Raw genomic sequence first — 13,603 nt, 5'->3', positions numbered from 1 at the left:
TACAGTCTTTACAGTGGGCTTTCTCTAAATCTGTCCATCACCTTGTAATCGACAAAGATGGGAGTATGCTCTCTTGAGGAACCTGATGTGCTAAAACATCTCAGAAGGAGCCAAACTCTTCATGGGGGTTCAGTGGGAACATGACAGACAGGGGCATGAACTGACATGGGAGAGGCTCTGCAGGGTTCGAAGTTGTGCAGTCTCTGTGGTGATTTTCAAGACTCACCTAGAGGAACCCCTTCCAACCTGGGTCATACCACTACCTTGCTGCTCAGCCACTTTATTCATTCCAGTTATTATGATATGTTTAAGGAAAACTTTTGTGTTGCTACAATGGAAAGTGTTGTTAATGTGGAAGAGTTCACCCAGTGTATAGAATGAGATGGAGGATTGCTTGGCATGCAGTGTCAAGGAGTCTGAGAAACTTGCTCAGAGCAGAGCCTGGGTTTTCAGAAGACTGACATAGTTTTGGGTTGCCTTTTTTTTAGTATGGGATTGAACAAAACAACCTACACCAGTGTCTGAATGATGACAAAAAGCAATTGTGGAGCTAAGCCAGTTCCACACAAAAGGGACTGATTCAAAATTCCTCTCTGCACTATGAATAGTGGCTGCTTAAAATGTTTTGGCAGCAGAATTTTCCAAACAAACAAAACAAAAAAAACCAAACCTGAGAGAACTTCTGCACTAAGAGAGTAGATTAACATGTAGGAGCATGATTTCAGCTCTGGTCCTCTCACCCTGAAAATTGAATGAAATAAGGGCAATATTGGAGAGGGAAGGGCTTCTCCTGCAAAATCCCCTCAGGGCTGAACTCAGGTCCAAACCAGTCCAGATAAGTCATGCACAAAGGGCTGAGAGAGAACAAGGTCCTGGAGGTGATGAGTGCATTCCTGGAATAGGAGCTGGGGAGTGAAGCCAGGCATAAAAACTGCACTTGTCAGATGCTCAGTTAGGCTTGGAGTATTTCACTGGTTATTAGGACCTCTCTAAATAATTGAAACACAGGATTAAGTAACGAATTAAATTATGTTATACAAGAAATTGTCATCAGATTATGTAGCTGATGAATGACTTTCAAGCATTGTCAAACTGTGAGGCTTGGTAACAGTGGGAGATTTTGTTGATTGCACAGCCCCCATGTCAGTGTTTTTGTTCAAGGGGTTCTTTGGTTCTTGTGACTGGAGAGGAAATTTTGAAAATATAACCCCAAATACCTGTCTGGCATAAGAACTGGAGTAGCTTTTGGGGTGGAAGAGGTGCTTAGGTAATACTGGTGGTGGGTTCCCTTCTGGTTGCCTGATGCTGTTTGCTTATGGTGATGTTCTGCTGCATGTGTGGTGCCCAGGCATCTTCTGCAGTTTTAGCAGCAGAACAGTGATTATTACAACACCAGCGTGCCTGGCTGAACCTGTCTTTCCTCTAGAAAATTTGTTTTGATAAAAATGGAAATGTTTCACCAAAACCTGTTGTCTTTGATGATTTTTCTGTATAGAGGTCTGTTACTGAGGCTTATCATGATAGTGGGGCATCCAGCAGCAAGAGGCTCTGTGTGTCATCAGACAGTCTCTTTACTTGGAGCCAGCATCCAATAGGTACCCTGACTTGTCAGCTTGTCTCTATTTTGCTTAATTTTTTATATCAATATGCAGACAATTTCTGGTGTTTGTAGGTATAATTCTGAAGATGAGGAGCCCATTTCCCTGCTCCATGGGCAGGTAGGGCAGACAGAATGTTCCTGAGGTATGGAATGCTGTCCTGACCCAGTCTCCATCACCTTGTCCTGGAGCCTTCACACTCTGGACCTCTGTTACTGGTCAGATTTGGTTGTCAGTGGGCCTTGGATAATTAGCAAAGGGGAAAAACAGCTCAAGATTTACCCCACAAGATAAATGGGGTTCCTTGCCTATTCATCCTTGCTGAATGTCACATCAAAGCAAGCACTGCATCACTCCCCTGATGTTCCCTTGCCTAGGGCCTCCATTTGCATGAGGCATGCCTGCAGCATGCATGAAGGGCAAGGAGCATCTCCCTCACTCCACATTCCCAGCAGCCATCCTGACACATTTGTTTTCAGGACAAAGCACTGTGGTTAAGATATCCAAGCCAGTCACTTTGCCTGCTGTCGGTGCATGGAGTTTGTTCAGTTCCTGCTGCCTTTCTAATCCCATGACTCCAAGGACATGTAATCAGAAAGTTCTGCATAATGCTGCTGGAAACAACACTTGCAGTTACAGAATCACAGAACTGTTAATGTTGGAAAAGACCTTTAGGACAAAGTCCAACTGTCAGCCCAGCACCACCACCATATTCATCATTAAACCATGTCTTCACTCATATCCACATGTTTTTTGAACACTTCCAGGATGGTGTGTTCCATCACTTCTCTGGGTAGCCTGTTTCAATGATTTACAAACCTTTCCATAATATTTCTTTTCCTTATATCCTACCTTTTCCTGTATTTTCTACCTCCCCAGGCACAGAACCATACAGTGATTTAGATTGGAAAAGACCTTTAAGATTTCTGTCTTTTCCATAAACATGCTGTAATGAAAACTGGTATGCAATATTGTGGCCCTTTACCATTCTTGTTCAGGTGCAGGGGAAGAAATGAAAGAACACCTTTGAATAATAATGGGAGTTTTGTTTAATGTGTTTGTTGTTTTTTTTTTTTAGTTTATTTTTGCCTTTTTGCTTTTAATAGGATCAGTTCCATAGTAGGAATTTGATGGGGAATTCAACATTGTAGGGAAAGCTTTCACCCCAAAAATGGAAGGCAGAAGGCCCCTGACTCCCACAGGATCACCAGACTCCAAGGGGCACCAACAGGAGAAGCAAAAGTCTTTTGGAAAATGAAGAATGTGTGTCACTTGGTGTTTGGCTTTGAAATACAGGAGCTCATGAGTTGACACGGATTTGTTCAGTTTGGACTTTTCAACATGCCACAAAACAGCAAACTCTGTGGCTTTCTCTATTGGCTTTCCCCTGCATAAAGGTTTGGTACCCTTGTAGGTGCAGTGACTGCAGGGGCTTTGGCTACCCATGAGGCTTGGACCCTGGTAATCTGCTGCTTTGGTAGTCACACCACTTTGAGACCAGTTTATTGTACACAATGTTTAATATGATATAAAAAATGCTGTGACAGGATTCTCAGATGGCATTTTTGAAACACCATTGGGTAGTGCATGTGAAAGCATTGCATAAATACCAACTGTTCTTGAAAGTTTTCACAAGACTTCTTGAGTGTCAGGAGCAATTGGTGGGATGGATTGAACATCTGACAATATTGATGCCAGCCTCACACATTCTCAGTGTGCATTCACATTTCTGATTCGTATTTCTCCATAAGGAAGTACTTTACTGTGCTGGGGGTTGTGCTTTCTTCTAGGCACAGTCATGCTCAGTGCTTCAGTGGGAGCAGAGGAGCCACCATGCCAGAGGATTGTACCTTTTCCCTCCCGCTCTGGCTGAAATTGTTAGTGTTGAGAGGGGAATTGTCCAGGTCCTGTCCTGAGAAAGAGCATGTTTTAACAATATCTTGTAGCAATTAGAGGCATAAAGGCCTAAATTTTTTGCTGGGTTTCCAAAGAGGAAATGCTTTTCCAGCAGGGTGGGTTGCACTACACTTTATTTCAGTTGTGTGTCCCGTGCTTTACTTTGATTAGGTGTCTCCTTTTTAGCATTGCACATAGGATGGTGGAGGGTGCTGAGAGAATTCAAATGGTGCTGGGGAGAGGGCAGGAAAGGGGGGAAGAAGAGAAATGCCCCATGTAAGTCTGTGTGGAAAGCAGGAGAGGACTGCCCTGGGAGGAGGAGGAGGAAGGCTGGAGAGAGGAAGACTGAGGAGAAGAACCTGGAGGGGGTTGGGCCAGTTGCAGGCATTTGTGTTGCAACACTGGAACCAGGAATCTGTTCCTACAGAATCTGTTTTGGGAGTTTCTACTTTTCTCAGTAAACTGAACTGGGAGGCTCTGGCATGGAGACAGAAAGGAAGAACCTGTGCAGGATTGGGCAGTGCTGATGAGAGTGGGTGGAGGCTCGGGTGAGTCATCCTATCGTTTTGTGTCCTGCAGGAGACACAGCAGGGTTAGCATTACACAGAGAGATGTCAGAGTTGTTGCGGACAAATATGTGATGTTGAAGCTAGCAAATCTCAGTGGAAACAGAGGTTGACTTTGTCACTGTGGTGGTGTTGATGTTCCTGATCCAGGTGCTTGTTAGCGGCCAGATGAGGCTGGAATCTGAAAAGCCACCTCAGTTCATTCTGTACATTTACCACTCTTGGGCTGGCCTTACATATTTTTTTGGTGGAGGCTACTTTCTGAAAACCAAAGGAAGTTTATGGCTCCTGAGGACATAGTTTATTGATGGCCCTGACAGTGTTGGACTCAATGATCTTAGAGGGCTTTTCATCCTCAGTGATTCATGATTCTGAAAGAGGCCACTGGCCATTTCTGCCCCTGCTGGGCATTGGGGACTGCAATGGCACCATGAAGGGCTTGCTTGGAAAACACCCATCTGAGCATCTGCAGGTCTCTGCTCCCTTCCCGTCAGACCCTCCCAGACATCCAAGGACAGCAGGCATGAGGGATTGACCAGCAGGGATTTGGCAGACTGACAGGTCCATCGAGCACATGCCAGGCGCTGCACACACTACTCAGGCATTGCTTTTGTTCAGCCTGCTACCTCTGACTAAGAAACAATATTAAAAACATTTCCAGCAGCCAGCATGGGCAGTGTTCTGTGCTGCTGCTTCATGGGGTTTTGCTGCTCACTATGGGCAGCCTCACTGGCACGTGTGTGTGTGTAACTGTGCACGGGTGTGATTTACTGGCCTGTGCAATGCCACATGTCTTTAAAATTATAGTGCCCATTTCCTGCTGAAATAATTTCTACATAGAGAGGCTCCTATTACAGCAAGAGGAGGATGGACGTCATGATTTATTATTATTTATGGTCCCAGGGTCTTGTTTATGCACGATGGGTTAGGTGCTCAGGATAGAAATGCCATTATGCAAATGACATTGAATGTCCTTACTGAGCCTAAATAATTTTTGTGTTGGACGATTAAACCTCATCTGTTATTGATATGGGCTGCAGTCGGGCTATTAAAGAGTCCCAACAGTACTTACTCCCAGTAATGGGAAAATTGAGAGGAAGAGGCTAAACAATTGCCTCAAGTGTGCCGTGATTGTCTGGTAGGAGTGGAACATAACGAACCCCCTGAATGGAAATCGTGTTTACTACTTAGGGATAAATAAAAAGAGAGAACACGCAATAAATTGTGCTTTGTGATCTGAATTGGTGCACCAGAGAATTTGCGTACTTTCAATTTACTTATTTATTTGATTTTTTTTTTTTTGCAGGGGTGGAGGGGGCAGTGTGATTGGGATGTAGATACCACAAGCAGCCGGGAAGGATTCCTGCAGTGTGTGCCCCTGGCTGAGTGGCTGGGGAGAGCTGTCCTCCTCGGAGCTGCGCTGATGCTGCGCCGTCCGCTTTGACACAGCTGTGCAGTCACATTTTGATCAGTGTTGATAGCTTATGAATTCCAAAATTGACAAAATTTACAGAAAAATGAGGATAATCCATCTTCCTTAGCAGCCTGTCAGGAGCTGGCTATACTTCATAATCTTCAATTACAGATGCTATTTTCAGACATTTACATGCAGATATTAGAACAAAATGAAAATGAGAAACAAAGAGTGAATGGAAATGCAGCTATTTATATGTATAAAAGAAAAACAACAGGTAAATTCTAGGCATTTAGATTGGGTTTGGGTGTCCCTTTGGAAAACCTGAGAATAGCTGCACCCACTTATGAATTGCACTATGGAAATGTAAAATGTAGTATATCATTTCCCATATGCAGATAAGGTGAAGATTGGGTCAAAAACAGGTCAGTTATTTTGAAGTATGAGGGTAAATGTGTTCATGGCAGGGTGCATGAGCTAATTCTCACTGCCTTCAAAGGAATGTCTGGGGATGTGTACAATTCTAATTGGATTTGGGCTAAAATGAAGCACAGCTGTTAACTTCTTATAAACATATATGTATTGTGAAAGGGAGGCTCAGAAATACTCTATTTAAACTGAGGGGAAAAGGTTGTACCACTGAAATCAAACTTCCACATTCTGTGAGACAGCAATGAGCCCAATGTGGCTGAAAACAAAGAGCAACTAGGGTTTGGCCCCAATTAGGTGTGTAAATAACGTTTGCTTCAAAGTAGGATTGGTTTTGGTGTCAGCAATGGCCAGTGAAGGGAATGTCATGTAAATTATTAAATGGTGTGGTGGCTGGCAGGCAGCTGTGGTGAGACTTTGATATATAGGTTTCTGAGAACCTTTCCCACCCATATCGTGGGGGGCTGAGGAGGAGGGCATTAGGCTGGATTTTCCATTCCCATGAAATTCAGTGGTGACTGTGCAGCTGCAAGCGGTGCTGGGTTTCTGAAAGCCTGGGGAGATTAATTAGAGCTGCTTTGGATTAAACTCTTCGAACCATATCTAATGTTACAAATTTTTTCCTTTTATCAGGCTGAGGTGGAGGTTTCTGTGGACAGCCTGCCTGGCATGTGCCACTTTTGCCTCTATTTACTAACTAATTTAAAAATATTAAGATGTGATAACTTGGAGATATTTGGTGTGAGGTCTGGCTTGCTGCTGCCATCAGGGGTAAGCAGGAGGTGTGGTGGATGTGATCTGGGAGACAGCACTGTGCCTTTTAGGGATCTCAGTGTTCTTTTTTTTGCAATGACAGCTCTTGATGCACCATCTCTGTCAGGAAGGAAGGCAGAGCATGTGGTCAGTGAGGAGGCAGACTAAGACCTGAAGCCCCAGGCTGGCACCAAGCACTGATGGTCTGAGCTCCTGTTGAGCTGTTGCTGTTGCTGCTGCTGTATCCTGAGCAGCATTGTGGGCCTGGGGGCAGCTGTGTCAGTGGCAGGAGAACACAGAAGGTGTTATTTCATGCCTGCCTTGTATTCTGATTTGGAAAATATAGCAGATGCAAAAAGCAACATGTGCAAGTCCCAGTGGACCCCAGCTGGTAATTTTAATGGCCATTTGCCCTGTGCAGCAGATAGCTCTTGTCTGTCTCTGCTTGGTGCAGCCTCTTCAGAGGCATTGTGAGGTCTGTGCCCCACCAAAGGGATGGGGCAGAAAGGAGATACATTTATCTCACACCTCATGGATTGCAGCATGAGTCGCAGGGCTCATTCCAGCCTCTGGTAGCTCCCTGAGATTCCCGTATTAGCAACAAAGAACCAGGCTGTTTCAGGGAGCAGCCTTGTTCCCTGCTGTGTGCCTATCTTTTCCTGACACTTCAGGATAAAATCCCAGGTAAATCTCAAAGAGACAATTTCTGTACACATAGGGTGGGTTGACTTTTCAGTGTGTTTCACTCAGGCACCTTCACCAGAAGAAGTGCAGGGTGAAGCTGGTTGTAGTCTGCCTCTGCTTTGCTGTAGTGCAGCAGGTCTGAAAACAGTTATGAAACCCTTCTGCACCCTTTTTCTTTCCATTTGCCTATCACATCCACCACTCCAAGGGGATTAATAGTTAGAAATAAAGCTTTTGCAATGGAGATGGAATCAAAACCTTACTTAGAGCAGAAACCTTCCCATGTGCACTTTGCAGAGAAGTCTAATGGGAAGGGACTGTACAGACCCTGCTGCTGCAAGAGAAGTTGTGCTGCTACTAATAGGCGCACAGAGATTATTCCTCTCCTCACCGCTGCAGCCACTCCCCCAGCTCCTGTCTGCCAGAGCCAAGACAGGGCAGAGTTGGATAGGGCTGGGGAACACATGAGATCTGGTCTTGCCCCTCCTTTCAGTTTGTCCTTCTCAGTCTCTCTTTTATATATTCCTCGTTTCACATGTCTGTGTTTTCTCTCCTCCATGCTATGGCAGTGGTGCTCCATGCTGATGAGACAGTGCGTGGTACAACCGCAGGCAGTCATTTTTCAGGTAATTTCTAGGGTAACGAACACCCGTCTCTTGCTTTTTCACCTACCAAGCAGAAGGTCAGGCTTCCTACCTCACGAGGAGGGATCCCTGGCCATGACAGTCATTCTGGACTGTTTTTCACCAGCAGCACTGCCAGCTCACCAGTGCAGGAGCCAAGTCTAAGGTCCTTTCTGCTGCTCCTGCCACAATCAGCTGGAGAAGCTCTTGGGAAGGGTTGGCAGGAGGGTTCAGCAGGAGGGTCTCGGTGGGGCCATGGGGTGAGGGGCTGCTCCATGAGTGCTGCCTTCCCCTGGGGTTTCCTTTCCTCTCCAGATGGGATGCCTGAAAGGAAGAGAGCTGCCTGGGGGGAATGGGAAGAGGGAACACCACAGTATGCCTCCTCAGTGGTTCAATACCCAACGCTGTGAGCCTGCAATATCAGAGAGGTTTTTGCTTTTTCAGGGGGTGCTCGATTCTCTCCTGGACTCTCCATAGGGGTGAGGAGAGCTGCAGAAAGTACCCATGGTTTGGTTTTAGGTGAAGGCTCCTCTGCCCTGCAGCCCTGATGCTCCAGTCCTTGGGGGCCAGAAGTTGCCTCTGCTGACCATCACCTTCCTGCAGCACCTTGCTGTTGGCAGCATTGTGTTTCCTTTTCTGCCCACAGGCAAGTGCTGGTCACTGCCACTGTGCCAGGCCAGTGCTAGCCCTGACTCTGCTGCTTTGCAGTGTAAACTGTAACTGCAGAGGTGGACGTGATGTGAGGGGATCACTTCTCCACTGGGACTGCGTGATGAGAGGGGTTTCAGCAATCAGAAGGGGTGCCCATCAGCCTGCACTTGTTCTGCCTCAGTGCTGAAAGCTGTGGTCAGTGCTTGCTCCATGCTGCTGCTAGTGTTCAGCTGATGGTGGTTCCAAGGAGGGATTTGGCACAGTAAAGTAGCTGGAAAATCCCTTAAAATTCCTATTCTAAGAAATGTTGCTGGGCCATTGCAAAAGACATGTAAGTCCCATCTTCAGGAAGTTATTGGGACCAAAGGCAGAGAAGGACCCCAAATCTCCATTTTGCACATCTTCAGCTCATTCCTACCACAGTGCTGCTTGGCTATGGGCTCTCCATCTGTACTGTGCTGGGTAACCATAATGCTTCCAGTCCCTCCAGTCTGCAGATGTTGTTCCATGGTTTGAGACAGCGCCAGCTCACTATGGTGCAGTGACATGGAAGAGCACAGGCTACCTCTGCTGTGACCCTTGCCAGGTTATGCTACACTCTGGTTGCTGCTTGCTTGACACTAGAACTGGTCAGTTTCTCCAAGCTCAGAGGGGTATTCATGGCTCATTGGCATGGTGCTTCTAGGTCATTACAGTTAAAAGTCTTAGCTCTGGTCCTATTTCTTGCAGGGTAAGTTCCTTGGACTCCTGAAGAGAACCAAGCTATGGAGTTATGCATTCCTGTGTGAGAATTTCAGTTGAGGGCTCAGGGTGGTTCCAGTTGTGTTTGTAGTTTGGGATGTACACCTCCTTCCCGAGTCCTCTCATGTGACCCAGCCTGTGGCAGAGGTCACATTCCAGCTGGATGCTTCCTCCCAAACTACAGCTGTGCAGCTCTCACTTTGTAATTGGGAAGCCACATGCACTCTCTGCCTGTTGGGAGTTGTGGATCAGCGCTCCATGGGAGGATCCAAAGAGATTTTCTAGTCTTCATATGGTGTGTTTATGGCTTTCATAGAGCAACATGGATGAAATCAGGCAGCCTTCCCTGGGTATTTGTTTGTGCTCTTCTAGAGATACCAGAAATACCAAACAGCAGCACACAAGGACAGGTTTTTCCTCTGCTATGCTGCCAGCCCTTGCATGCTTGTGCATCACCAGCTGCCTAGGATGTCTCTAATGTTTTGCCAGATTAGGGTTTTGGGGAAAGAAAAAAATCTAGCAGTGCCTTCATATGTGCATGTACCCTGCATAGGGGAAAGGTGGGATTGGAATGCAATAGTATGGGAAGGCTGAGAAATGTATTATGGTGCGATGCTGAATGAGAAGAAGGAGCTTTGATTACACTTCAAGGAAGGAGGAAGGCTGGGACCATTATTGGCATCCTCTGCAAAGGAGGGAGGTTCCCAGGGTTGTCCTCTCCCAGGAGCAGAAGTGGGGATGAGTAAGAGGTGGGGTGTCTTTGAGGTAGTGGTGGTAGACAAAAAGGCCTCAGTGCATGACAGCAAGGCAAAAGTGAGGGCACAGAGGGTGTTGTAGGAGGCATGAGCTAAAATAACTTAGGAACAAGACAACTTTAATGCAAAGGTTACGTAGGATCCTAGGAGACAAGTCAGAGGACTCTGATGCATGGGCTAGGTGCAGGACAGAGGTGGCCAGCAGCTGTTCCCTGGTAAAATGTATTTTGCATGCTCATCTTCAAGAGGTTTGTATGTGGGGTCCTTCAAGGTGACAGACAGTACTCCTGCTTCATGGAAATGGTGTCTGCAGAAAAATAACATGTTTCTTATAAACATTATATGGATACAGGATTATCCATGTAATTTAACTTCTGTTTGAGTGAGACCTGAGCTACAGAGACACCAGCACATATTCCTGGCCAAAATGCTGAGTAAGTGGCAAGCACTATATTATGTGCTGGGTTCTCACAGAAACCTGCAGGAAGGAGAAGGATGTATTCACTCAGATAATCAGTTAACTTATCAAAGTTAACTTATTTTGATGTCTCATCTCTGTTCAAGGCCTAGTTAGATGGGGCCTTGAACAACCTGGTCTAGTGGAAGGTGTCCCTGCCCATGGTAGGGGGTAGGATAAGTTGGTTTTTAAGATAACTTCCAAACTAATCCAGTGTGGGAATCTGTGTTTTCTGAGTTTTGTTTTGGTTGCTTAAAAAAACCTCCACGTGATCCTGGGTTCATCTGCTTTTCTTCATCTCTGTGCAGCTTCTGCATTGACTTAATCTTCAGGAATTCATTAGGGATTGGCATCACAGTGGTTGCTCTTCAGTTTACCTCTTTCCATCACAGCTCTTTATTTGAAGTCAATCTGCAGTTGATAAGGGCATGACTGCTGTCTCACAAATAAGGGATTAAAACTTAAAGGGCAGATAGCAGGGAACAGAGAACTTTGAAGGAAAACTTCACAGATTTGTGGGAATGATCTGGACAATAAGAAATCATTGAAAAAGGGCAGATGAAGATAAGCTTTGTGCCATGTACATACACATCCTTCAGATGCATGCATTGACCTCATCAGCTATAGAATGCTGTAGCTACAGAGACTTAAACAGTGTTATAGGACACAAACACTCTGATTTCTGAGGATCTGTGCTTGCTTGCATTGCCTCTTTCAGTTAATTAGAATGAGAAATTATTTGGAAATGACACAGTATCCTTACCAGAGTCAGGTGATTGATTTTTAAATAACTTGGATTTAGAAACAGTTAGCTACAAATGCATCCCATTAAGCAAACCCTTGTATATACATACCTTTTCTTTCCTGTGAGAGGATGAAGAAATGCAACATTCCCAAGAAAACCTGTTCCCACATTCTCATTAGTGCATGTCCCCTCAAGTGTCAGCACTAAAATGTGGCGAGTAAGGAGATTAAGAAGCATGAAAATTTTTAGCTTGCACTTGGCAGGTAATCTACAAATTTTCCTCTTTCAGGAAAGCCTTGTTAAATATTAATTAGTTTGGCTTTGGTTTTATAAAGAAAACATATTTTGGTGTTCTTCATCAACACTGGTGATAAGCAGTGTTCAGTAAGTCCCATTTACTGAACAATTTGAATGTTGAAAAGCCCAGTGTAAATGGGCATTGCCTTTAACACTGGCTGAACAAAGGATTTTTGAGTTCTGTATTGCACCTACTTTCTGTTGGCACATGCAAAAAAAAAGCTCTTGATTAGTAATTTTATTGCCACTAAAATGTATTTTGTTTCTTTTTCCAGCCAACAGAGTACTCAGCCATGGCCTCACTAGCTGGTGGATTGGATGACATGAAAGCCAATATAACCAGCCCTACTTCTGCAGATTTGGGAGCGAGTGTTCCTGGGCCTCAGTCCTATCCTATTGTCACAGGTAAATGATTTTCAAACAGTGATAAGTAGTAGTGTGAATTGTCTGTACTTTCATAGTGCATGATGAGGTCCTTTATGGAAGAATTGTGTCAATTGTGGAGTCATTTGCTCAAAAAGTCTCTTTTTGAATGTGGTTTCATAGGAACTCTTGTTGAAAGTCAGCTGCATGGCATGTGTAAATTGTTTGTGTTTGCAGCTGACAGATGGAGTATCAATTCCTCTTGTTCATGAAAGGAGGTGCCCCTCCACCCCAGAAGTACGTCCTGAATAGCACCACGTCACTGAAAAGCAGACTGCTTGCCTCTGCTTTTGGGTGTTTGTGTTCATTTTTCATAAATGCAACTGGTATGTTTGACTGGATGGAGTTTTTATGACAGTTCAAACTAGCTGGAATTTTGGAAGCTGATTTTATACCATTTCTGAATTTTACCTGTGCACTAAAGTTGAACATTTAAATGAAAAGCAAAGGCTTTTTTGTTTAAGGAATGCCAAAGCATCTCCAGTTATTCAGCAGGTGTAGCTGAACAGCTAGAGTCTGATAAATGCTTTGGTCACCTATTTATCTGGGATTGACCCCATTGCTTGCAAGGAAATTGATAAAAAGCTTATTAAATTGTGTCCCAAATTAGTTGTGCAAATCAGACAAAAGGAGGGCTTTTGAAATTTAAGGCTCTGTGACATTCATTTCATATGAATGTTAGCTCTGTGTGTTACTGCTATGTTTAATCGGTGCAAATTTCATTGGATTTCTCTGTTTTGACAAAGACTGGATGTAATACTTTATTTTGTAGCTACATTGGAAGATGATACTGTTTTTTGTAAAGTATTGCTCTCTCTTTAAAGCCTTACAATCTCATGTAGCAGAGACATTTTGAAACCAAGTGTTGTCACAAAGTAGTTTTAATCCAATACAGCATCAGTCTTTTCTTGACAAAGTTCAGGAGGATTCAAAAAAGATTGGAGAGTTAAAGAAATACTTGTGTACCTTGAAGTGGGAGGGGAGAGACTTCTTTTAATATCTGTCTTGTTCTGGATGGGTGGTTTGAATGTTGGACTCATCAGTAAGAAAGGTGTCTAGGGGTGGAAGGATGGGCAGAAAGAAGGACTTCTGGAGGTGTGTGGCTTGTAAGATGTAAGGAGATAGAGCATTGATACAGATATATCTATGTCCATCAGGAGTCTGTGCTGGAACCAGTGTTATCTAATATATTCATCAGTGACGTAGACAGAGGGATCACAGGCATCCTCAGCACATTTGCAGGTGACACTAAACTGAGAGTGTAGTAACACCCCTGAAAGACAGGGTCATCCTGAAGGGACTTGGAAAAGGTCTGGAAGTGGCCCATGGGAATCTCATGAGGTTAAAAGAGGCCAGATGCTAATGCTGCACCTGGGCTGGGGCTACTCCCAGGATTGATCCAGGCAGGGAATAAACAGACTGAGAGCAGCCCTGGGAGGAGTTCTGTGGGTGCTGGTGGCTGAGAACTCACCCTGCCCTGGCCATGTATGCTGGGACCCAGAAACCCCCTTGCGCTGGCCTGAGCCCCAGCGTGGGCAGCAGGGGAGGGGGATTCTGTTCCTCTGCCCTGC

At 44.9% G+C, this 13,603-nt stretch overlaps 1 protein-coding gene across 5 annotated transcripts in view; it reads left to right on the top strand.

Moving 5' to 3' along the window:
• Nucleotides 1-13,603, top strand: part of PAX5 (paired box 5) — a 127,342-nt gene that overhangs the window by 52,276 nt on the left and 61,463 nt on the right. For 3 of the 5 annotated variants that reach the window (XM_086867429.1, XM_086867430.1, XM_086867432.1), the window contains one exon: nt 11,885-12,014. In XM_086867429.1, coding sequence (XP_086723555.1) covers nt 11,885-12,014 — 130 coding nt within the window. Of the gene's footprint in view, nt 1-7,909; nt 7,967-11,884; nt 12,015-13,603 lie in introns of all 5 variants that reach the window. The other 2 variants (XM_023944780.2, XM_086867431.1) reach the window with 1 other exon arrangement.

The sequence above is a fragment of the Cyanistes caeruleus genome, chromosome Z (assembly GCF_971803275.1).
Source record: "Cyanistes caeruleus chromosome Z, bCyaCae1.hap1.1, whole genome shotgun sequence".
Taxonomy (NCBI): Eukaryota; Metazoa; Chordata; class Aves; order Passeriformes; family Paridae; genus Cyanistes; species Cyanistes caeruleus.
Note: the sequence above shows the minus strand (reverse complement) of the source record. Positions and strands in the feature narration are given on the sequence as shown.